Here is a 25,442-nt window from a genome sequence, read left to right as displayed (position 1 = left end):
GGGCCCTCAGTCCTTACTACTGCCCCTGTGAGGATCGGGGCCCTAACCGCTCCATCCAGCGCGCCCTCAGTCCTTACTTAGCTGGCTTTTCTCTTTTGTTGGCTGATTATTCTCTCTTGGAAACGCTCCACATCCCTGGGTTTCCATGCCAACACAGGCTCCAGGTGCTTTTTCCATATCTTTCTGCTTTCTCTTTTGCCTTTGTGAGCTTTTCTTTCTCTCTGCCCACCCTTAAATGGGGGAGAGGTTCTCTGTCTTAGACCCCCTTTCTCTTCTCAGCTGCCACATTCTCCTAGGGCAGCTCACAAAAGTCCATGGCTACAACTGCCATCAGTCACAACCCAAATCTTTCATTCAAATCTCTGCTGGGATCCAAGCTCTCTCCTAGTTCCTCACAGGCCGTCTCCACCTGGATGCCCACCTTTCATTCAACTTGTCCAAAATTGAGCTCAACGATCCTCTTCTAGCCCCCCAAGCCTGCCCTTTCTCCTGGGTATTCTATCCGCCCAAGACACAAACAGGGGAGGCATCCTTGACTCTCTTTCTTTGACCCCAGCAACAGTCAGTCAGCAGCTTCTCCTAACTTTACCTTCTCTTCATCCTCTTGGCCCCCACCCTAATTCAGGCCTTGCCCTCTCTACCTGGACCAAAGCAATCATCTCCTCACTGGTTCTCACACCTCCAAATGTCTCCAAGTAACCAGAGTCATCATCTTAAAACAGAAATATTACCACGGCACGTGCCCACTCAAAATGCTTCAGTGACTCCCTGTTGTCAAGAGGAAAAAGACCAAACTCTTCAATTAGACAGTCATGGCACTAGGTGATCTGGTCCCGCCTTCTCCATCCCCTGCCTCTTATTTCACACTTTGGCAACCCTGTCTATGAGTTCATCCGTGATGCCTCTCACTTCTGTCTCTGCCCTCTACCTGAATAACTCCTACTCATCCAGGCACCTCTTCTAGGAACCTCCCTGGATACTCCCATAAAGCTGCACACTTGTACCACCCACCCCAGCTGCTCCATGCTTTGCATGTGTCCCAAGCATATCTCTGGCCTTCTTACTACATATCATTTTAGAATCTGTGTTTTTCTACCTCTTTGACTGTGTGCCCAAGAGCAGACAATATATCTTATTTATCTTCACATTTTAACACCCAGCACCATGCCTGACACAAAGTAGACACTCAATAAATGTTGTATAAATATATAGGCCATTTGCCCTTTCTTGAAACTTTCATCTCTCTCCTCTCTTTGACTATCATATTACTTTCCAAAATCTCACACCAATTCACATTCCCCTTCACACTTAGTGCCTCTTCCACTGTACCCTCATCAGCATTGAGTATTCTTAAACATTTTTCCCCTAATTTGTTGGTGAAAACTAGTGCTTTTTTGTTTTTTATCTTTGATCTTCTGTTATTAGTGAAATTGAATATTTTTTCAAAAAATGTTGTCAGTTCTATTTTCCTCTTCTGTAAGCTGTTTACATGAATTACATACCTATCTGTTGCATTTTCACTGTTAAGCTTCTGCGTGTGATCTTTTACACAGTATGGATCTGCAAATACTTTACCCACTCTGCCTTTTGGTTCTGCTTGTGATATTGTTCGACTTTGGAAATACTTAGTTTTGATGTATTCAAATTGGTCAGTCTTTGCCTTCTTGCATTTTGTTGCTTTTTAGCTTAGAGGGGCTCCCCTTTCAGACACTTTAAATATCCAATTCCTTTTCTCTCTGTTTGTCTTTTTTTTTCCTCTCTGGTTTTTAATGGGTTTATGTCTCCTTTCTGATCAAAAGTTTTTGAATATGGGGGTGTGCTCTGAGGTGAGGTTGAAAATGGATTATTATTTTTCTTTCAATAGTCAGAGTTCCAACTTTGGACAAGTCTTCCCCTTGTGGCTCTGACACTGAGCTAAGTTATTCCTGGCTGATTATGGCATCAGGGCCACAACATCCTCAGAGAGTATGCCACCTGGACAGGGAACCAAAAGGCTATAGGAAGGTATGATTCTAGACACAGTAATGGTGAATTGCAGGGAAGCATTTAAGGGGTGGCAGCAGAAAGTCCTGCAAGCCCTGCCAGGACAGCGTGCGGAAAGACGGTTCACCCACTTTGCCAATATGAGTGGCTGAATCTAGCTGGCACCCAATAAACAGTCCTGGAAGCTTCTGACTCTGCAAGGATATGTTACTCGGGGACCACAAGGGAGGGACAGCCCAACCCCTCCCCTCGCCTGTATCAACCTACCTGCATAGACTCTGCCAGGACATTTCACCATCAGCAAAAAAATCTCTCAGCCAGTTCCTGCCACGTTCAGCTTCCAGGGGGCTGCAGCCATCGATTCTGCCATGCTCCAAGATGTGGACTGACCCAGATCCTGGGGTCACCATGCCCCTTGTCCAATTACTGTTCTGGGTACCAGGGCATCTGAGGGTGATGCTAGAGCTAGAAAGGAACTCAAGGATTATCTAGTCCAACTGCTTCATTTTACACATGGGGAAACTGAGGCCCAGGGAGGGGAGGTGATTCACAGCCACCTGTTGCCACAGGAAGGATATCAGGCTATAGAGCCTTTTACAAGGTTCTTCTCACGTATCTTTTGTGACGTATTAGTGTCTGTGATATCTGTGTGTAAAATATGACCCTAGAGGCTGGAAAATACTGCCACTTCGGAGTTGCCAAGAGGAGACTTGGGAGGCACATCGAATTCCCTCACTTCTAGGAGAGTGAGGGCCACTTAGCTCCTTAGGGAGTCTAGAGATTGACTGAGCCTTCCACCCATCCACGGCCCTGGCCAGCCAACCAGCAGGTTCTATCCAGGCCTGGTCAGGCAGGTGCTGTGCCTGGTCAAGGGACAAAGATCAAGCCCCCACCCTCAAGGGTGGTTCAGGGCTTTGACAGCCAAGCTGAGTCAGGACCACAAGCAACAGGGAACCAAGGAAGGGTTATGTTTGTCTTCCTCCCTCAGAAACCCTCCCAAGTCTGCTTTGACTCTAAGATTCTTGACACTTCTGCACCCCAGAGATGTAAAGTTTATTCTTTAATGCAAAAAACCCTTTTGATTAAATGCTTGCTTGTCTTAACATATTTTCTTTCAACCAATACCTTTAAGACTGAAGTAACAAGGATAAAGTTCACTGATATTTCACAGAAGATGGCTTTCGAAACGCTAAAGACTTCCTGGGCCAACCCCTCCTAGGTGAACAGATGGGCGTTGGGGGGCGGTGCCTGGAGAAGAATGAGCAGAGGAGAGCAAGGTCACGTGGCAAGGGGGTGGGGATCAGGCCCAGGGCCTCAGCTCCCCGCCCTGCCCTAGAGGGCGGCCACTAGCAGTGTGGGGCGGGGATCAGCAGAGTTTAGCTTCAGAAGAAGCAGTGAGGCGTCCCCCTGTAGACTCTCCACAGGTTGTCCAGGAAAAGAGGTGAGAGGCCAGAACCGCTCAAAGGGTTAGTCTGTGGAGAAGGTTCGTGCTTACCCCGTATCTGACAGGGCACTCTCAAAACATCCCCGCACCAGTTCCTCATGAGGAGGAGGCCGAATGGGCAGTGATTTCTTTCCAAGAGGGAAAAATCCATGGACCGTCCTAGGCGAGCTGGTGGCCAAGCAGGGATGCAAAGCCAGGGTTCTGGCCTCTCAGGAAAGAGCACCGTCTAGGTGTTCCTCTCCCTTTTAGGATCTTGTCATTTCGGGGCTTGTAAAAAATAATTAAGGGAATTCATGTTGAGGTGCTGACATACGGCCTCGCAAATGAGGTCTCTCCCTAACTCCACACAGCCCCAATGACACAGCACAGTAATCATGCACCTGCAGGACTGCCTCGATGCCCTCCCCGCTGCTGCAGGAGCTCCTCACGGAGGGCATGGTCTTATCAGGTTCTGGGCTGGGCGCAGGGCCTGGCAATGCTCCTGCAGGAATGAATGAATGGGAGAGCTGGACGATCATACCACATCCCTATGAAGCCTGAGCCCAGTAAGGGTCGGTGGAGGGTGGTAGGGCACAGAAGAGAGGCAGTAACATTTGTGAAGACTTGGCCTTGAGCCAGGCTACAGGGGGTGTTACCATCTCTATTTTGCCAGTGAGGAAACTGAGGCTCAGGGATGTGTGGTCGAAGAGGTGGGGGCATAGGGCCCGGGCTCCCTGAAACCTTGTCGCTCAAGGTTTGTCGGTCCTAAAGTGTTCCCCAAGTCCCCGCCCACTGAGTCCCGAGAGGGAGACCCAGGGCTTCTGTCTGAAGCCTCCAGCTGCTGCTCAGCCAGCTCCTCCCCTTCATCTTGAGCCCGCTCTATAATCAAAGTTTTTCTCGCGATGTGGAGTTCTCTCCCTGAAGCCTGGCAGACCAAACTCTGCCCCTCTTCTGGCTTTTAGTCAGGATCACCTTCCCTGGCTTGCTGAGGGCAGCACTGCTTAGTTCCTCCCTCTTTTCAGAGCAGTGACCCTTTCTCCCTTTAGGGGGCTGGGGGATGAGGGGTGAGCTTTGCAATAGACGCCAGGAGACTGGGTTCTGGCTCCCGCAGCCAACTGAACACAAGGGATGACCCCTCCCTGACCTCACTTCCTGCAGCTATTCAATGGGAGTCTCTCATCTTTCTCTGTCCTCCCTCCCCAGCCTGCTTTTTCTCCTGCCTTCCCCTCCTCACCCACCATGGCTCCTTGGATCTACTTCTCCCCATTCCCAATGATCTAGACAGGGCAGTGACCTTCTTGACAGTCCTGCTGCTGTTACTGCTCAAATGCTATCCTGTTCCCTACTGAAAAAAATCCCACCTTAAATTAAATGCTGTTCTGATTGGGTCACCCCCTACTCCCATCAGATCCTTGTCTGTGATGGTTCCAGTCAGTTGGAAACTGAAGACTTCTCACTCAGGACTGAGTTTGGGGGACCGCCACCAACACGTCAACCTTCAACCCCCCTCACTATCTCCCAATACAGCCCTCCAGGGCAGCCAGATACTGGTGGTCCTTCATTTTGCTTTCAGCCCAGTCTCTTCAGCTGTAAGCAGAGATGCTTGATTAGATGGTGAGAAATAACATCTCATTTGTTACTTCACTGCTCCAACATTTACACTTGTCCTCAGGTCTCAGCCTGAACATCAATCCTCCCCAGCCCACACCAGGTCCCCCCTAGACCACTCTTAGGGCACCTGCCACAGTCCATATTATATCTATCTGTGGGATTTTCTGCCCAAGGTCATCCCCTTTCCCATTAGCTTGGATGACTCCCTGATGGCAGAGATGGTCCACCCTGTCCACTGTGTGACCCCAAGGCCTGGTCCTGTACAGGATTCTGACAAGTACCTCAGATTAAATAACAATGCAAGCCCCCTAGGAAGGTCGGGGGAGCCCAATCACTGCGAAAGAGAAAGTCTGCATGACCACTAGCACTCAACAGAGGGCCGAGTGAAGTCATCTAGGCAACTGGATCTTTAGGGAGAGGTAAGAGTCCAGGAAGGCTTCCTGACAGAGGCATATCTAGGCGCACGTGGTACAATCATTAAAGTATAAGGCAAATGCAGGCTGCCCTGCAAGGGCAGTGACACCTTCCCAGAGCTCAATCACCTTCCTCAAATGCATCCAGGAGGACCCGAAGATCCTCAGAGAAAGGATTCCCAGTATATTAGGGGTAGGAAGACTGTGTTTGCTCCAAAGCCCACATCTTACCTACAAGGAAACTGAGGCGCAGAGCAGGGCACAGACCAGTTCCTAAAGAAGCCCAGACCTAGGCCTCATGGGATCTTGTGGTTACCAGGTACCACATGAGCAACACTAGGAACCACGGCGACTGGCAGAATTGCAGGGTGTGGTTTTCTAAGACCTGGTACCCTGCTCTTTTCCAGAAGAGGTATCCACTTCTCATTTTCCTGAAAGGCATCTCAGGCAGAGGGGGCAGGGTGCTGCTGGTGCTGCCTCGGCAGGTGGAGAGCAGTGCTGGGCAACAGAACGCCGATGTGGCATCACCTTGGGAAAGGGTGGGCTGCAGGCTCCCTGCTGCAAAGGGCCACAAATCTTTCAGAGGGAGGCCTGTTTGTGACTCTTTAGTGAGCTTGACCTATGACAGAAAGCTGCTTTCTGAGGGAGAGCAAAGTAAGCAATAATCTTGGCTTCATTTATCATCCAGGTGCCTCCACAGGAGAGCGTGGCCACAAAAGCCTTGTTTGTTTGTTTTGTTTTTGGAATTTGCAGTTGTCTATTTTCTTAAGTCTTCCCACTAGGCTAGAGTCATGCGCTCCTGGAGAGTCAGGCCTGGGTCTTGCCCCTGAAATCCCCAGCAAGCCCAGTACAGGGACTCAATGTTTGCTGAACAAACCATCCTTTCCACGTGTAACACTCCTCAACTCGTCAAGACTTTGCTGAACCACAAAATACATCCAGAAACGCAGAAAAAAAAAGAATGCAGAGGTAAAAACACAAAAGCATCAGATAGGGAAAATACCCAGCAGATATAATCAATAAGCTTGGTTCTCTGAAAACACCTTCAAAATGAACCAACCTTTGGCAAGTTTTGACGAAGAAAAGGAAAAGCACTGATAGGCGATGGTAGGAATGAAAAAAGGGATACACACTGACAATGGGGAGATTGCAAAGGGCAGGAGAAAACTACACAAAACTTCATAGCAATAAATTACCAATCTAGGTATAACAGATGACCTTTTATGAAACAACCCAAGCCCTTTTACAACAATAAACTCTGACAACAGCCCTGTGCCTTGGACAGGCAGTGTTCCTGTTATGTTTTCTAGAAGGAGAAGAGATGGAGAAGAGGACACCCAGCACAGGGCCCTGGCAAGCCACCCAGCTTTGTCTCAAAGGTCACGGCCATGGGAGCACGTGCACATTGACGGCACAGAACCACGCCACTCCCGCACTTCCAGCCATCGCCCGGAGCCCCCTGTGTGGACGGCCAACCTTATTTATTTTTCCACTTGAAATGCCATAAGGGGTTTCACTTTATTTTTACTTCAAAAGCAGCACCATAAAAATTCTTGATGATTAGAGCTCCAGCTGTCTTAAGTTGTTTGTCAAGGGATCGGTTACTCAAATCTCCTACGGAGGGAAACAGTTTCAGGCGAGAAGCCATGGGAGCTGAGAAACGCAAATGTCTCATCTCTGAAAACTTTCAGACTCCCTCCTGTTCACTGCCTGGCCTGCCCCCTGCTCCCCCTCCCCCAATCCCACCATCTGCTCTCCAGAGAGCATATCAAATTTTCAGCCTAAGGTACTGTGGCGCCAAGGACTCAGCCCCTCCATGCTACCCCCTGCCCCCCACCAACTTAGAAATCCAACACCACGACCCAAATGGACTGCAGCCACATAAAACCACAGAGTAAAGTTTATAAAGCTTTATTAAACATTTCAAACAGCTGTGCAACGAACACACCAGAAATAAAAGCTCCAGAATAGCAGTCCAAATGTTCCACAAGTGTGGCCCCGCAGTCCCATCCCCTAGATGGACTGCCTCCAGTTCTGTCCTCTGCCTGGCCCACCTCCCTCCCCCTTCAGGCAAGAGAAAGATGGATGGTTTAGACTGGAAGGACAACCATGCTGATCCCCAGCGGGCAGGGGCCAGGAGACAGTCTCATGTGCCAACACTTTTACTGAAGCGCAGAAAAAGAAAAAAGCAAGTGACAGTCACAAAGTCTTCCCGTGTATTCTTCGTAACGTATACAGTCTATACGCGCAGGACCGGAGAAGCTCCTGGCACGAGGACGATGGCCACCGCTCCCCTCTGTCTCGTCTGAACCACCTCGGAGTCCAGTGTGCTGGTCACTCTGCAATCCCCATACTAAATACCAACTGTAGCGGCCCCTACAAGCTAGCTATTGCTACACCTCAAAATCACAACACGTTCGATAAAGCTTCTTTAAAAAGGATGTACACATGTACTTGTACACGTACGTATACACACACGCGCACACACGGCACACCACACCAAAAAATATCCAAACACCTATCAGGGGATCGTGGCTGTTATGAAACACACAAGTACTCTCCCATTCACTCAGCTGGGGACTGCTAGATCTACGTAAACACACCACACATCAATCCTGCAGAGCATGCATGGGAGACAAAATGAGGCCCCCTCCTTGCGACAGTTGAGAAAGGCAGGAGGAAGGGCAGAGGAAGCGAAGCTGGGCTGCTGAGCAGGAGCCCAGACCCCCAGGTGAAAGAGCAACATGTATCTGTTACTTCTTCCTTCAAAATGAAGTGGGGAAAATACTGAAGATTTGTGGACAGCAGTCAAGACACAATTCTGTCTAGCCTGCCGGCCAGGGAAGAAGAATGAAAAAGCGAGGCTCTCGGGCATCAGCAATCTCTTTATATTCGAGATAAGTGCAAAACTGAGCCCTGTCTTGGACAGGTGCTCCCCAAAAAAGGGCTAAAGAGAACTAACAGGAAGCCAAGAGAGGGACGGAGGAGTCAGTAACACTCTGAGAAGGGAGGAACCCCTGACAAGGAAGGGTCACAGAGGTGACAATGAGGCTGGCATTTTATCTGCCTGGATCATGCTGGGGCAGTTGACCAGGATGGGTGCAGGCTCCTCGTGGGAATGAGGCGAGGGGGGTGGCCATCCTGCCAGTCAGGGGCCAAGATGGGGACAGAACACACACAACCACAAGACCACCCACGACTACAGGACTCTACGATAAAAGCACCGGTCAGTGCTATTATTCACATTATAAGGATAAAATGTCACAGGCCAAAAAGGCGCCATCAGGAATGTGGCACCCGCAGGGCCGCGGGATTTGAAACTCCAATGCTTTATGACCTATGTCAATGCCTCCCCTCCCGTCTTCTGCTTCCTTGGAAAGCTAACTGGGCTGGCTGTTAGGTGCCCACAACGCCGGGGTCGTGTGCCGATTCCGGAAGCGGAGAATCGGAGCAGTGGTACAGGAAACAGTTTCCCCAGCAGCTATAGCAGATGAGGAACAGGGCTGCCAGGAAAACCAAGGCACAAATTGTGCAAGGCTTCCGTTCCAGGAGGAAGCTGAGCAGGTAGAAGCCCATGAACATGGAGTGGCTGAACCACAGGGCGGGGTTGAGGGGCTTGGGGATGAGGAGGACGGGCAGCAGCCACTGGAGGCAATACATGATCTCTGCTGGACAGGGCCTTCGCCAAGGCCACCGGGCACCGCTGCAGGAACCGACCTAATGGGAGCCAGCGGGCGCGGGCGGCTGCCCTCTGCTTTCTTCAACCCTCGCTCTCCAGGAGCTGAGCCGCTGTGGTCTCTGGCTGTCAGCCCGGGATCACCAAGGCAGCAGGGATCCTGAAGAGAAAAGTCAACACAACAGACAAACAGACACGGAACAGACAGACAGACAAAAAAAAAAAAAAAAAAAACAGGAACAGAATGTATACTTATTTGGAAAAATGGATCATGGTTAACAACAGCAAATGTGAATGCCCTTTCCTCCCTGCCCACCCATGGAAGTCTACTCCTCTCCAAGTCACCCTTTCCAGAAGCATCCTGGGTGTCTCCCCTTCTTGGGGGCTAGGCCAGAGGGCTCTAGGCAGGTCCGGCACAGTGGCCTGGCTTTGCCTGGGCCCTGCCCAGCAGAGATCATGTATCGCCTCCTGGGGCTGCGGCCCGTCCTCAAGGGACCCAGACCTCACAATACCGCCCTGTGGTTGCCACCGGACGGCCATGGGCTCCATGCTGTGACCCCTGAGGAATAAGAAAAGGATTCTGTATCTAGTATCTCTCACAGCAGTTGCTCAGTGGAGAGTTAAAGTAGTTAGCGGCGCACTGCCGGCGGGAGATTGCCGGCAATGGATCCTTGCAAGCTCTGGGAAGGCGCGCGGCAGCATCACCGAATATTTTGTTTTAAGATGGCAGCCTAGAATGAGCTTGCCTTTTTCAAATAATCCGGCGTCATTTTGCTAAAATCGGCCAACTTCTTCGAAAGTCAATGTAGGGGGAAAAAAAAATCACCATGCTACTTAGTCCAAACTGACCTCTCTGGGTTGACTTGTGCTCTCCATCTGCTGCCGGCACTGTATAGAACTTGACCTCTATGAGCTTTTAATCAAAATTAATTTTCTATCCACATAGGGGCAAATGCCAGTTGGCACCTGTGCCAGGCAGATTGCTGGAGAGAAATGGTGCTCTCGAGCAGCGGGCCACCGGTGCGCCAGGGCCGCGCTCGCAGACCTTATTCCGGTCTTCGTGCCGCGCCAGGAATCGGAGCGGCGGCAGCCACGACCCTCTGGCGGCGGTAGCAAAACCCTCCTCCAAGCTCCAGACGCCCAGCGCAGCGGGTACAAAGAACCTCGCTGGCTGAGGAAGACCTACCAGCGCCTGGGGGGTAGGGGAGCAGAGGTTGAATTACCCGCCTAGCAGAATACTATCCCAGAGCGCATTCAGACCACTTCTTTGGAGAGCTCATCCCATCCCTTCCGTGCATACAAAGGCGCCATCCCTCCTACAGGGTAGACACCCGATGACTATCGCTTTTGCACCTAGGGCTCAGTGCCCTGGCTCGGCTCCCTACAGCTGCCACCGCTGTAGATCTAGCAACGGGATGTAGATCTAGAAGCGGGATGCGGGCATCAGGGAAAGGTTCCGCGCTCAGAGGCTCTCGCAAAGCAGAGGACGTGGTCTTCTAATACATCGAATATTAGAAAAAGAGTGCTGAGCGGGGGGCCTGTGAAGCCAAGGCTTCTGGAAGGGGCACCTGTTTTTGCTCCGCGGGGCAGATGATCCCTCTCTAAATTAGGTCCCTCTGCTTTTCCATCCTTGCCCAGGTGTGATCTGGCGTGGCACCGGACACTGGGCTCGAATTTGCAGGCCCGGGCTTGGAGAGATGGGCTCCGCTACTAAGGGGCGCGCACCCGTACTCTTACCCTATGCGCTAACTCAGAGTTGCATTTCCCCTCCATTTTACATTAAAATTCAAATGCGGGCACAGCGGAATCTTCTGGAAAGGGGCTAAGATGAACTCAGGAGGCGGGGGTCGGTGTGGAAAGAACAGATGGATTATTTTTTTTCGTCTCCTGACGAATGAGGGGCGCCCCCGGCCACCCCTCCTCACGGACCCCCCCCAAGCGCGCATGCGCACTTGGGCGGTGGGCGGATACTTAAGGCGCGGCCACCGCGGCTGCGGCAGTGCGCCCAACAGCGGACTCCGAGAGGCGAACGGACCTCGGAACCGGCAGCACTCGCTCTCAACCACCCACCGACCACTCTCGGAACCATGGCGGCAGTGGCGGCAGCCTCGGCTGAGCTGCTCATCATCGGCTGGTACATTTTCCGCGTGCTGCTGCAGGTAAGTGTGCCCGGGTGCTGGGTGGGAGAGGGTCGCAACGTGCGCCCCCTGAACCGGCAAGCCCGCGTCACAATTGCCGCATCCCGACCCGTCCTGTCCTGATTGCCGCGATCCCTGCCCACCCAAGTGCCGCGGCCGGCACCGCACGCCCCCGCCCGTCCCCTGCGCCCTCCTCCTTGCGTAGACCCTTCCCAGTGTGCCCGCCCGGGAACAAAGAGTTGGGGCGCGGCGGGCGCCAGCCGCGGACGATCGCCGAGGCTCTTAGCGACCAACGTGGTAAGAAAATACCGCTACGTGAGACTCGACCCCAGGAGGGAGGCGGGGCACTTCTGTTTTGCGAAAAGAGACTTTACCGCTCACACAGCGGAATCTTTCCGCCTTAAAAAAATTGCGCATTGCGGGGAAATTTTCCTTTAGAAAATATAGTACTTGCGGGGGTGGGACAAAAAATAAGTTAGAAAAAGGCACTTCTCAGGGGAAAAACAAAAACAGCACTCCGCAAACAAGATTATAACAAATCAGAAAAATTCGCGGGAAAAAATGAATTAGAGAAAATGCGCATTGCAGGAAGAATAAATCAGACAAAAGCACTTGGCAGAAAAAAATGCATTAGATAAAAAGCGCCTTGCAGAAAAAATATTAGACAAAGGAGCTAACAAACTATGAATCGATAAGAGCACTTTGAAGAAAACAATTAGAGGAAAAGGTTCTTTGCAGGAAAAATAGAACAGAAAAAAAGCGCTTCCGAAAAAGGACAGTTCGCTTTATTAAAGAAAAAAAAATCAAATAGAGGCAAAGCGCTTCGTGTAAAAAGAAATAAATCAGAAGAAATTGCTTTGCCCATAAAATCATCTACCCTAAAAGCACCCCTTGCAGGAAGAATTCCCTGCTAAAGGAATCCTTTGCCAAAGGAATCGCATATTTCCTTCAAGGTGTTCCTGGAATGCTGCATTTACTGGGTAGGATTCGCTTTTCGAAATCCTCCAGGGACACAGCCCATTGCGAGAAGTGAGGTATACCTAAGTTGTGGGTCCAATCAGCTTGCGGCCATGCAGCCTTCAGCACAGTTGGAAAAGCTCCAGCTGCCCTGACTCGTGGACAAGCTGCGCCCGCACCCGCCTCTCCTCATTGGACAGGCGGGCGGGGCAGGGGGCGGGGCGGGGGCGGGCACGGCAGCACTACAGACACGCTGCGGGGTGCTCGCCTCTAAGGGCAGGTCCTGGGTCTCTCTCTCTCCACAGGTGTTCAGGTACTCCCTGCAGAAGCTGGCGTACACCGTGTCGAGAACCGGACGGCACGTGCTGGGAGAGCGCCGCCAGCGGGCCCCCAACTGAGGCTCCAGCCCCCTCCCCTGGGCGGCCGTGTCACCAGGTGCTCCTGTGCAGTTCCACCAGCATGGGAGCCAGTGCCGCGCAGGAATGGGGCGTCCCCTGTGCCCTCTCGCCAGAGGAGCACTTGCCAAGGTCAGTGAGGGGCCGGTAGGCCCCCGGAGAAGCAGCACCGACAATGACGACAACACCGATCCCTTCCCCACCCCTTTGCACCCTTCCTACTGCGGGTGGCGGTAGAGGGAGGAGGGGGGAATGGGGGGAGCAGACCCCTGAGATCTGGGCACAGGCAACGCATTCAGATCTGGACCAAGTCGGGACAGCGCCATCCCAGCCCCACAGCCACGGCCATGCCAGCAGGCCGCACCACAGAGATCCAGACAACCACACCAGCCAGCAGAATGGACATTCCAACTTCACCAGCCGAAGCCCTGAATCTCCGTGCAGCAGACAAGTGACAACTGCGTGCCTGTGTGGCGGGGCTGGAGGGCAGAGGGTGAGGGAGGAGGTTTAAGAAACAGAGCGGGGCCCTCTCACTGTCCCTTGCCTATGGCATGTGCATTCCAGCCTTGCTGCCTTTGCTCCCTCAGTTCCTCTTTCGCCCCACTCCCACCCAAAAGAAATGTGTCACTCAATTCGGACCTACTGAACAAGAAAACGAATCCCATCTTTACCAAAACACCTTCTCCAAGCCCCCAACCCCTCACTGATCTTGCATCCCCCAGGTCTCACGCAATTGTGGTCAATATTGTGGTAATTGCTAATTGTAATGATTGTATAAGTGTGCATTAGTTGTGTCTCCCCGGCTAGATTGTAAGCTCCTGGAGGACAGGGACCGCCTCTACAAAAAAATTAAAAAAAGTACCTCCCCTGTCTCGCACAGTGTCCCAGGACCCTGCGGGGCAGTGGAGGCGCACCAAAAAGTTTTGTCTCCTGTGACTTCTTTTCCGGCTTCAACACATACTTCTAAGACTGGGCTGATGTGCACTGTACTTGGGGGAGGGACGGAGGGGAAGCAACAAAATGGGAATAAACCTTCACACACCCAGTTCCATCTCAACACTGTCCTGAGATAAAGGACCGCATGCCCGCACCACCACCCAAAGAAAAAGGTGGACATCTTCACTTGCGGTCTCGGAATAAGGCACCACTTATACCTCCCCAAAGGTGTGGGTGCCTTCAGTTTTCCTGGGATAAGGGGCTTTGGCAAGTAATCAGTGGGAAAGATGGAAGGAGGGAGAAGATAGGAGGGGGGAAAGTGGGAAGAGCCCTCAAAATGGAGGTACTAGGGACCAAGAGGGTGATCAGGAATTCAGAACACAGTCTTATCTCCATCCAAGATCCCCAAAGAAATGAGCAGGGCGGGTGGGGGAGGGTGGGGGGCACTGGTTTGGACAATGACTATGGGGTAAAAGGTGTGGTGTGGCACCTCCCCCACCCAGCTCATCCCTCCCAGCCCTATCACCTCTACCAGAACCACTACAAGGGCATCCTGCCAGGCCCGCCTACTTTCCCAGGGTCTCCTCCCCCACCCTCAGGAACCTCTCTCCAGCTCACTCTCCCCACTACTGGGTCCTCTGCTTCTCCCAGCACGAGCCTCCATATCCTTAAGGGTGCTTACCAGGTCCCGGGCCCTGGGCTCTCCCCTGCCATCATGCCAGGGTGGTAGGGTGGGCTGCCTGCTCGGCTCCCAAGTTCTCTCTCCCACTCCTCAGTGAGTCAGGGCTTCTTTTACGTGGGGTCAGCTGACTGCCTCACCAAATGGCCCTGCCGCCTGTTCAGCCTTGTCTCTGGCTTTGTGTGCCCCTGTCACCACACACCTGTTCCTGGGTCAACATCCAGGGCGTGAGTTGGAGGGCTATAAATCTTTCTGCCACTTCCTCAAATCCCTTAGTCACAGTTGTCACAAACAATTCTGGAGCACAAAGGACCTCAATCCCTTGAGCCTGATGTTACCCGCCCCTGCGCTAGGGTCCTAGCGTTTCTCAGCCCAACCACTAGCACCTTTAGAGGCACCTATAACTTCAGTTCAAGATAAGAGAATTATGGAGGTGGAGGGTGTAGACCTCAATTCCAGTATTGGCTTTGCCATCAGTCAGCCCAGGGAACCTGGTCAGGTCACTCCTAGCCACCCTCGGTTCTCCTCTGTAAAAGGACTGCTAAGATCCCAGTGAACCCCAACATACTAGAAACATTCTGCCATCAAAGTGGCAATCAGGACTCAATGGGACTAGGGTGCGGATGGGCGATCGGAGCCTCATCTTCCTCAGGCTGGGTGGTTCCAGCCCCTACCGTAGCCTATGGGTGGGGTAGGTCTCCTCTTGCCCCAGGGTGGTGCAGCAGCAGGCAATGCCCACACCTCCCTTCTGAAGCCTGTATCTTGGCAAGCCTCAAGACTGGGAGTTTCTGTGGTTTTCCACACTAAATGCAGAGAACCATGAACATATTTCAACATGTGTTCTCAATAAAGGGTGCCCCTCCCCTCAGAGCCCTCAAGGGGTGTATGTACCCACCGCCCCAATGCCCCAGATGCTCTAATCTCAGCCCAGTTATAAGGTAGCTGGGTTCAGGGGGACAGGCTGCAGCAGCATTGAAGTGTCTGGCTGCTCTCGACACTGTAGGTCCCCTTTTAAAAGGCAGGAGGCTGCTGGCAGCCCCAGGGCTTTCCAGATGATCTTGGCAAAGCCCAACTGCAGGGCTTTCTCCATCCATCCATCAGCAGGGCTCTGAGTGTGGCATGATGAAATGACAGACTTCCAGGCAAGGGCTGCCCTGATGGGCTGTACCTGCATGGGTGGCTTGAATGTGCAATGTCCACTCCCCCCTTTCGTGCCCCATCCAAACCCTCATGTTATGGCAGGAAACACAGTCCACCAGAGAAGATGGAAGGAATGTGTTCACTTTCTATTCCTGTGCAATGCTTAGAAGTCTAGTCCAAACACATCTTATTTATAAAATTTTTTCCAGAAGCAATACCATTAAAACATTTTATTCTGATAGAGAGCAACAAAAAGAGTTGAAAATGACTACCGTTTTGTTGCAAAGCCCTTAGTCCACAGGCCCCCCCTTTGCTTAAATTTTCTCTACCACATCCTCAAGACTTTGCCCCCACGAGGCCAAGGATAGAGCAGTTGAGTTATGAGGGAACTGGAATGGGTTTGTGAGACTCCAGCAACAGGCAAGACTCTTGGGACTAATGCCCCCAAAGGATGTTAGTTTCTTAGCCTAACCAGTTGAGGTTAAACCGCAGAGGGGTTTAGGTACCATGACTGTCGGAAGTGTGTGGTGCTATGTGACACTGTTACCTCTACCTGTGGAATATCTGGATTGCGAATGAAGGACAAGTTTCTTGAGCTTCCGCTGCAGGACAGCAACAGCTTATTGCATGTGGGTTGGGTTGGATTGGATGAGGGAGCAGGTGTGCTGTGAGTCATTTGCTAGACATTTATTTTCAAACTTCTATCTACTCAGAAGCCAGTACCCTACAGTGAGATTCTGAATTTGCAGTGAGTTTTCCCCCAGAGATTTAAACGTGCACATATATACAAAACATTAGTCTAACAACAGCCTCTTTTTCCCTGGAGACATCTGATTTCCTCTATATGCCCCAGAGACATGTCACCATCTTCTCTGGTTATGATCCTGCTTCCCCTCCGCCTCCTTTTCTCCCTCCCACGGGGCCCATTCCCCAGCAGGATCCAGATTCCAGAGCATTCCCAGAACAGGAAGTCAGAGAGGCAGGCAACACATGGTCCTTGGTATATCATACAGCTACAGGCTTGAAATGGAATGCATATGTTTCAAAGATAAGAGAACAACAACAGAAAAAGACAGCCAAACCCAGCCTTCCAGATTCCTCTTTGAAACAACATGTTACAGATAAAAGGTTAAACTGTTTTTGGCAGCAATTCTAACAAGACCAATTTCAGATATGGAAGTGATCTGGTCACTGGAAACCGACCAGGGCTCGGCAATCTTTCAACAGATTTGCTGACATTAATTAGTCTCTGATTTAAAACAAACAAACAAACAAACAAGATCTAACACCTGGCATTAGCACTTAAGCTGGAACTTGTGTGTGTGTGTGTGTGTGTGTGTGTGTGTCCTGGCTTTAGTGTTGCCGTCCAGAAGGCTGAGGGGATGGCTGTACCATGTCAAGCAGGGCAAACAGAAGCTGTCCCCAAAACACCAGTTCCCTGAAAGGGATAAAACATGATCCGAACCTATAAACAGAAAGGCCGTTTCTTTCCCAGGACAGACCCCAGTCTGCCCCAACATTTAGCGTTGAAAAGGGACACGGAGGCCTGGAAGGAAATTAAATAAGGTGTGGAAGAGGGAAGGAAAAAGCAACTGTCCCCCATCCCCCATTCTTCTCTCCAGGCCATTAGTGTGCCAGGCAATCCATTCCTTCAGCTGCCCTTGAGGGCCACTCCCCACATATATTGTAGGAAAGGGAACGGGTGTCCGGACTTGGTGTAAAATTAGAGAGAGTAAGAAGCACCCGCGACCCAAAGCAGAGCGTCAACCTATCACCCCAGACACCAAGGCGGGGACCCGGGGAGGGAGACCCTTTTCTCTCCTCTCCCCCACGCCCCTTCTGGTTTAAAGACAAACAAAAAAAAGGCAACTTAAGTGGCGGGGACAGAGTGACAGGCATCTCAGAAGCTGGGCCCCCTGCCACGGGCACCGGGGCCGGAGAGAAGGTTGTCGCACCCCCAGCCCCGAGCTCCCCAGCTCTGCCTGCCCCATCCCAGAAGCAGACAAGCGAGTGCTGACCTTGGAGGCCTGAACGAGAACCCAGGAGTCCAGTACCCTGCCCTCGGGCCACGAAGAGACCCCCAAGGCCCAGGCTGGGGGCCAAACAGGGCAATCACGTGACACCGGACAGGGGCGGCCCCCAGGGTGCGCGGAAGGAAAACCCCAGAAAGGGACCGGACGACGCCTAAGGTGACCCCGAAGGGACAACATGGCGGCGCGGCCGCATTGAGGGCCTCTCATCCCGCCCCCAGGAGGCCGACGCCACGGTACCTGCGAGCCCTGCCATGGCGCCGCCGCCACCGCTGACGCCTTCGTAGCCGCAGCCTGCCACCACCTCAACTCGCCTCCGACGCCGCAGGAAGCAGGGGAGACGCCCCCTTCGTCTTCTAGTCGAGCCGACCGAGGACCCCTTCTGGGATCGGGCTGCCTACGGCAGATGCCTGATAATACGACCTAAATTGGGGGGGATCTTCTATGCCCGATATCCTCCTAACGTGTGCCACAGATGACCATTTGAAGACTTTTTGCTAACGTGTTCAGAAATCTGGGGGTTCTGAAGTCTTCAGATCCGAAGAATTTTTGATCAGGCGCATCCAGGACAGCCCCGAATCACGCCCCTCCCCCCGCCTTGGTCCCCTCATACATATGCAGTAGATTGTGATCTTTACACATTTAGAGCGGAGGGGGCGTACCCTAGTCTCTGTAGGTGAACGTTTGTTCGCTTTGGTCCTCGCGGATGACCCGTGTAATCTGTGAAAACGTTCCCGTGGCTCAAAGTCCGCCTCCTCCCTGGCCCCTTTACCAAGGCCAAAGGTCAGGAGCGGAAATATTCCGGCTCAGAATTTAGGATTTGACTTGGGTCAGGACCTGACTCTTCTTCTTGCCCTGTACTTTAGGCGAGCCACTTGCCCACCCCGACTGTTAACTTCCCCGAATCTGATGAAATGCCTACTTCACAGGGTTGTTATAGGGATTAAATGAGTCAATGTATCGATTTATTAGCTAAATAAGCACATTCCTTGAGCGCTTACTGTGTGTAAATGCAGTGCTAAAGGCAAGAGGATAGAATGGAGCGTGAAATAGGCGCTGTTCTAATTCAAGGAGATGCCCGGCTACTGGGGGAGAGTGGGGGAGGGGTGGAAAAGCAATCATCAAATTACTTATATGTGCAATCTAAAATATGACACAAATGAACATATGTACGAAACAGACTCATTGAGAACAGACTTGTGGTTGCCAAGGCGGAAGGGGTGGGGGAGGGATGGATTGGGAGTTGGGGATTAGCAGATGCAAACTATTATACTGTATATAGAATGGATAAACAAGGTCCCACTGTATAGCACAGGGAACTGTGTTCAATATCCTGTGATAAACCGTAATGGAAAAGAATATGAAAAAGAAATGTATATATAGGTATAACTGAATCACTTTGCTGTACAGCAGAAATTAACACAACATTGTAAAGCAACTATACGTCAATAAAATAAATTTTTTTAATCATCAAATGATCACTATCTGTTAATAATTTAAATCAAATCAATATATAATTATGCATGATGGGAAATGCTGTGGGGGAATATGAAGAGTGCTATGAAAAATTAATGGAGGGGAATTCCCTGGCAGTTCGGTGGTTAGGACTCCATGTTCTCACTGCCGAACGCGCGGGTTCGATCCCTGGTTGGGAAAATAAGATCTTGAAGGCTGCGTAGTCTGGCCAAGAAAAAAAATTAATGGAGCCCTCATGTAGTGCGAAGGGTAAGGGTGGAAACTCCTTGGGAAGCTGGCATTTAGGCTTAAAAACCAAAGATAGTTTTGTAGGGCAAGAGTGAGAGGGGAAATGTTGTAGGCAGAAAGAACCACTTGTCCCAGATGTGGAGGTGGGAAGCAGCAGCTGAGGGTGAGGAAGGAGCAAGTAGGGCAGGTAGTGCTACCTAATGAATTTGGATTTTATCTTTATCTTTTTATCATTTTCATCAGGGGAATGATACCAGGTTTGGGTCTCTGAAAGAGCACCCTACATGGCTTGGAAAGCACTTTCGAGTGCGTGTGGGGAGACCAGCCAGAAGGCTGTTGTAGGTTTCCAAGTGCAAAGGAATGGTGACCCTGGAAGGTAGAGAAGTAGAGAATGTAAAATGGAATGTGGGTGGGTGTTGAGGCATTGGCAACGACACCTAGATCTTTGCCTTGAGTATGAAAGAATGAAAGAGCCCTTGACTAAGGTGGTAAAGCCTGCAGCAGGCTCAAATTGAGGGGGAAGATCAAGAGTTTGGCTAAGAAGGTAAGTTTGAAAAGCCTGGGCAACGGTTGGGTGGAGAGGGTCAATAGGCCGCTTTATATGAGACTGGTACTCAGAAGAGAGATCTGGGCTGGAGATACATATTTCAGTAACATCGGCACACAGTACACACATCATGGAGCTGGATGAGGTCCTAAGAAAGTGAAGGTAGATTAATAAGTAGGCAGAGGAAGAGCCAGGAAAGGAGGCTGAGAAGCAGTGACCCGTGGGGTAGGAGGAGGACCAGGTGAGCATGGGATCCCAGAGAGGAGGTTTCAGGAAGGAAAGAATGTTCAGTGGAGATGACTGCTATGGAGGACAGAAATGGCACCATTCGGTTTGGTTACAAGGGGGGGGGTGGCTTAGGGACTGTATCCTTTATGATTCAAGTTCCAAAAACAAGACCCTAAATCACTTGGCTTAAAAAAATAAATATACCCTGCCACTCAGTGGCAGGTTAGTTGAGTGGCTTGACCATGTCATCACAAACATTCCATCTCTTAGGTTCATTCCATCTCTGCTGTGCTGTCCTCATGTTGGTTTCATGCTCGTGGTCATAAGATTGCCACCCCAGTTCCTGGGGTCTCATCCACATCGAGGAGATGACCATTCCTCCTGTAGCTGAGACTCAAACAAACTAGATGTGACCTCTGTCTTGCTGCTTCTGGGCTGAGGGATCTATGCACTCATGCCAGGCACACCCAATATCCAACACTGGAGGAAAAGAGGAGTCTCACAGTGGAAACTCTTGTTTAGAAAGGAGAAAGGCTAGGCGTTGGCAAGGATGTGGAAATTCTTGCACACTGCCCGTGAGAGGAAACTGGTACAACCACTTCAGAAAACTGGCGGTTTCTACTAAATGTAAACAGACACTTACGCTGTGACTAGAATTTCCACTCTTAGCTTTTCATTCCAGGAGAAATACGTGGCTATTACAAGCAGACTTGGGCAAGGATTTTTATAGCAGATTTACTCAGAGCTCAACGTGGATATAGCCCAATGTTCACCAACAGGAGAATGGATAAACAAAATACGGCATGTCCATCCAATGGACTACTATGTTTTACATATAAAAGTACAAATTGCTGGGAGTTCCCTGGTGGACTAGTGTTTCGGATTCCGGGCTTTCACTGCTGTGGTCCGGGTTCAATCCCTGGTCAGGGAAAGGAGAACCCGCAAGCCGTCCGGCGTGGCATAAGAAAAAAAAGTACAAATTGCTGACACATGTGACACCATAGATTATACTCACATATTGTATGTGGACTGAAAGAGTCCAGACACAAACAGTACATACTGTATGATTCCATTCACAGAAGGTTCAAGGGCAGGCAAAACTAATCTATGGTTCTAGAAATCAGAAGCCACCTGGGTCGGAAGGGGCTGGGGGAGGGGGAGATAGAGATGGGGGAAGAGCAAGAGAGACTTTTCTGGGGTGCTGGAAAAGGTCCATATCTTAGTCTGGTTGGTAATTACATGGGCAAAAATTCAAGTTGTACCTTAAGATTAGAGGACTTTACGTACTTTATATATGTTATACCCCGAGAAAAATAAAATATAATAAGAAAGGAGGAGGTCCTGCCGTCCGTGGCGTGTGCTGTGTGCTGCTGAGGAAGGATCAGAAGGTCTGTTTTTGGAGGGACTTCACCCTCCAGTAAACTTCATGCCAGGTCTGGGCATTGACAAAGTCGTGGTAGCCAACCCTCTCCCCCTCAGGGCCCCAGAAAACAGGAGAAGGTGAGGCAGGGCCTTATTCACACGGAGCTGAGTTCTCTTCCCTTCCCCTGGACCCACAGGACTGCTCCACCACCGCCCCCAGCTCCGTTCCAGGTGGGAGAAATGACACCAGAGCTGAGCTCTGACTTGAGGGATCTGGAAGTTCCTTCTGCCCTACAATTTTGTTCAACAGACCTTAACTTCCTGTCAAGGCCTCTCCAGCCTGCCCCCTCCCCCAGACAGCTGGATGCACCTGTGACTCCTGCCCTCTCGTGCTCTGCGCTCCCCATGTCTTGTCCCTCCCTTCAGAATCCCCCTTTGGGCCTTTTCTGTCCCCACTCCAGGCCACAACCCTCTCTCTCCTCGGCCCTGTACCAGCCTCCTTGCTGGTCTTCCTGTCCCCCGCATCTCCCCCAGAACCATTGTCCTCCACACAGCAGCCAGAATGATCTTCCTAAAATGATCCTTCCTCTTGAGGGAGTGTCCCCTCTCCCCTGTCTTCCCCTGTCAATAGCCTCTCCAGTGTCCAAGCCCCAGGTCAGTGCCACCTCCTCCATGAAGCCTTTGCATTCATTCAGCAAACATTGAGCACCTAAAATGTGGCCAGGCACTGTGCTAGGCATGGAGGATAGAGAAGTGAGTAAGACAAACGTGGTCTGTAGACAGTCTAGGGAGACGGGCAATCAAGCAACGCCTCTGTGTGTGCACTCCCTCTGTCTGTTAACTCTGACTTGGCTATGAGCTCCTTGGGGGCAGGGCTCATTCTGAGGTCACTGCTTGGTCTCAGAGCCCAGTAGAGGGCCTGGCAGGGAGGAGGGGGCAGTAACTGTTGAATGAATGAATGAATGAAAAGCTAGGCCAAACTCCTCCCTGTTTCACTTTCCTCCAAGCCTCCGATTTAGCTGGTAACCAGGTCCATGGAATTCAGTTGGAACTGGATGGCAAATTTGGAGCTAAATGATAAAGAATCAGCAAAAGGTTGGTATTTATAGAACAAAGTTTTGTGAAGGCATAATACCTACTTTCCTACATCATCACTCCATGTGACAATTTTTTTTTTTTGACCGCACTGCACGGCATGTGGGATTTCAGTTCCCCGACCAGGGATCGAACTCACGCCCCTTGCATTGGAAGTGTGGAGTCTTAACCACTGGACCTCCAGGGAAGTCCCCAACAATGATGTTTTTTGAAGATCAACATTATTTCCTTACCAAGACTTAGGTTCAGGAAATTTAACTGTAATAGAGCAATAGTTATTTGTTAAATCAGCAAAGAAGCTACGTGATATCAAAAGATTTAAAATGTAATAAGAAACAAATGAACAAATATAACAAAACAGAAACAGGCCGACAGATATTGAGAACAAGCTAGTGGTTATCAGTAGGGAGAGGGAAGAGGGGAGGGACAAGATAAGGATAAGGGATTATGAGATACAAACTACTATGTATAAAATAAGTAAGCAACAAGCCTGCTCGAAGCCATGAAGACCCAATGCAGACAAAAATAAATAAATAAAAATTTAAAAAGTGTATATTATACCACACAGAGAAATACAGCCATTATTTTGTACTAACTTTAAATGGAATATAATCTATAAAAATGTTGACTCATTATGTTGCACACCTGAAACTAATACTGTAACTCAACTATACTCTAATTAAAAATATGTAATAAGAAACATTGTTACCAAGGTGACCAAAGAAGTGAGCTCTAGGGTGGCACATACTGCAGCCAGAATGACTTTTTTTTTTTTTGGTTTAATAGCCATTTCTTTTTAAAAAATATTTATTGGGCTTCCCTGGTGGCACAGTGGTTGAGGGTCCGCCTGCCGATGCAGGGGACACGGGTTCCTGCCCCGGTCCGGGAAGATCCCACATGCTGCGGAGCGGCTGGGCCCGTGAGCCATGGCCACTGAGCCTGCGCGTCCGGAGCCTGTGCTCCGCAACGGGAGAGGCCGCCACAACAGTGAGAGGCCCGTGTACCGCAAAAAAAAAAAAAAAAAAATTTTGTTGTGTGGGGTCTTAGTTGTGGCAGGCAGGCTCCTTAGTTTCGGCATGCAAACTCTTTGTTGAGGCATGCATGCGGCATCTACTTCCCTGACCAGGAATCAAACCCGGGGCCCCCTTCATTGGGAGCACGGAGTCTTACCCACTGTACCACCAGGGAAGTCCCCAGAATGCCAGGGTTTTAATCCCACTCAGCATTTACTAACTGTGTGTCCTCAAGCAAGTTACTTAACCTCTCTGTGCCTCACTTTTCCCATATGTATAATGAGGAAAACTTGAGACTCTACCCCGAATGTTTATTTCTGGGAATTCAGTAAGTTCATGTTTTAAAGAACTTAGAATAGCACCTGTCACAAAGTTAGCACTCAGAGGGCTACCTATTAGTACAAATGGATAAAACAGCCTATCCCAAGGGCTGGATGAGCTGTGGGAACCCAGATGGGGAGGGCCCCTCCCAACCATGGCCCTTAGGTTTGTCATCCTTAAGGAGGCAGGACAAGTGGGTTCAAATCCCGGCCCTGCGTTCAGGACCTCGAGAGGTCTCTGTGTCGCTGTCTTCAGTTTCTCCAAGGTCCTTTTGTTCCAGACTGAGGGCTTTTACATTTGGGAGGTTAGTGCTGCTGTTTTAGCCTAGTCCGTGGCGACATCTAGTGGTAGTATGGGGAAATGCCTAACATTCTTACTAAAGTGTCTTCAACCTATTAATGATGTGAACAATAATGGTACAGTATACTAAGTTCTTCCTATGCTAGACACTGAGTGTTAAATGATCTGTATTAGTTAATTTTAAATGTAGCTCTATAAAGGATAGACTGTTATTAACCTTATTTTACAGAAGTCAGTTGCCTAAGGCTACGCAGCTATAGGTGACAGAATTGGATTTGAATTCAGGCCATGTAGACCTGAAGTTTGCATTATTAATCCCTCTATGTCAGGCCCCTGCACGAGTACTTGGAAAACACGAAAAATTATATTCCTGCCTCATGCAGAACATAACTATAATCTATAGTTATTTTAGGGAGAATAAATGAAACTTAGACTTCCATGTTTGAATAAGTTGTAAAATGTCTCCCTAATATTCCTTGGAGAATTTAAGACCTAGGGAGCTCTTCCTTCCCAATTGGTCAAGTCAATCCCAGAAGATTATGGGATCCTGGCAAGGACTATCTATGAAGCCTAGATTCCTGAGTCCCAGTTGTCATTCATTCATTCAAGCCTACAACAAACACATCGAGTACCTAGTGTAAGCCAGGCATTGTGCTAAGCTCTAGGGATACAGGGGTGAACAAGAAAGAGAGAGAGCCCCTGACTTCACTGAGCTCACAGTCTGATGGCGGAGGAGCCAGACACGGTACATGAGATTATAAACATGTCACTGTATCATGGCGAAAACTCGTAAACAGGGGAAAGTAAGTTAGTGTGGGGATGGCCAAGGAAGACTCCCTGAAGGTGATAACATCTAACTGAACACTGAGGATGGATGAGTAGGGAGTTTTCTGGACCATGAATGTGGGTGACAGCATTATAGGGAAAGAGAATAGAATTTGAGACAGCCTAGAAGTGAGAGATTAGGGCTGGTCCAGAGAACACAAGCAGGTCAGTGTGGCTGGATCTCTGAGGGTGAGAGGGGATTGACCTGGTCATGGTCATATCACACAGGGTCTTACAGGCCAAGGAGGGGGTTTGGATTTGATCCTGAGACAATGGAGAGCCAATGGAGGGCTTTAAGCAGAATATTTGTATCTTTAAAAGATCGCTCTAGGTGAAGTAAATGGATTGAGAGCCAGAGAAGTTGTGGGGAGATGGAGGGGAGGCTGAGGCAGATGTCTGGGGGGGGGGGGGGTGGTGGCTTCGTGGAGGGTAGAGGAAATGGTGATACAGGGAGGGGGACTAGTTTGTTTCTTTGGAGGCAGGGCTGTCAGAATTGACTGACTGCTTAAATATGAGGGGGTGAGGAAAGGAATTGAGGATGATTCTTGGGATTTGGGCTTGAAAAGTGGATGGATTTACTGCAATGGGTAAGACTGAGGGAATAGCAGACTTGAGGAGACTATCCTGAGTTCAGATCTCCCCCAGCAGGTGGAGATTCCTTTTGTC

At 50.3% G+C, this 25,442-nt stretch overlaps 2 protein-coding genes across 6 annotated transcripts in view; one reads left to right on the top strand and one right to left on the bottom strand.

Annotated features, from left to right (window-relative positions):
• BLCAP (BLCAP apoptosis inducing factor) overlaps positions 1 to 17,746 on the bottom strand; it is a 24,263-nt gene extending 6,517 nt beyond the window's left edge. Inside the window, exons 1-2 of one of the 2 annotated variants that reach the window (XR_003793104.1) lie at positions 17,622 to 17,707; positions 2,251 to 9,266 (exon numbers count right to left, since the gene is read on the bottom strand). Coding sequence is in view for 1 of the 2 variants with exons in the window: in XM_029220274.1 (XP_029076107.1) it covers positions 8,827 to 9,090 (264 nt within the window). In the remaining variant the exon portion in view is untranslated. Of the gene's footprint in view, positions 1 to 2,250; positions 9,267 to 17,621 lie in introns of those variants that run through there. The other variant, XM_029220274.1, reaches the window with a different exon arrangement.
• Positions 9,266 to 13,983, top strand: NNAT (neuronatin). 4 transcript variants are annotated; one of them, XM_029220273.1, is made up of 3 exons: positions 9,266 to 11,265; positions 12,198 to 12,273; positions 12,507 to 13,983. In XM_029220273.1, the coding sequence occupies exons 1-3, from the start codon at positions 11,194 to 11,196 to the stop codon at positions 12,734 to 12,736; spliced, it is 378 nt and encodes a 125-aa protein (XP_029076106.1). In that variant the 5' UTR covers positions 9,266 to 11,193; the 3' UTR covers positions 12,737 to 13,983. The 4 variants fall into 4 exon arrangements, with proteins under 4 accessions (XP_029076106.1, XP_029076103.1, XP_029076102.1 ...); XM_029220270.1 differs by having other exon boundaries at positions 12,198 to 12,278; positions 12,507 to 13,519; XM_029220269.1 differs by lacking the exon at positions 12,198 to 12,273 and having other exon boundaries at positions 12,515 to 13,983.
• Positions 17,747 to 25,442: the final 7,696 nt, after the last annotated feature.

Source organism: Monodon monoceros, unplaced genomic scaffold (genome assembly GCF_005190385.1).
Source record: "Monodon monoceros isolate NGI ecotype Baffin Bay Population unplaced genomic scaffold, NGI_Narwhal_1 Super_Scaffold_13, whole genome shotgun sequence".
NCBI lineage: Eukaryota > Metazoa > Chordata > Mammalia > Artiodactyla > Monodontidae > Monodon > Monodon monoceros.
The sequence above is the reverse complement of the archived record's forward strand: the minus strand, read 5'-3'. Positions and strand labels throughout refer to the sequence as shown.

Coding starts and splice junctions, on each gene's coding strand:
- NNAT (XM_029220273.1), top strand. CDS start 11,194: ATGGCGGCAGTGGCGGCAGCCTCGGCTGAGCTGCTCATCATCGGCTGG. Junction 11,266..12,197: donor TTTTCCGCGTGCTGCTGCAG/GTAAGTGTGCCC, acceptor ATTTCCTTCAAG/GTGTTCCTGGAATGCTGCAT. Junction 12,274..12,506: donor GACACAGCCCATTGCGAGAA/GTGAGGTATACC, acceptor CTCTCTCCACAG/GTGTTCAGGTACTCCCTGCA.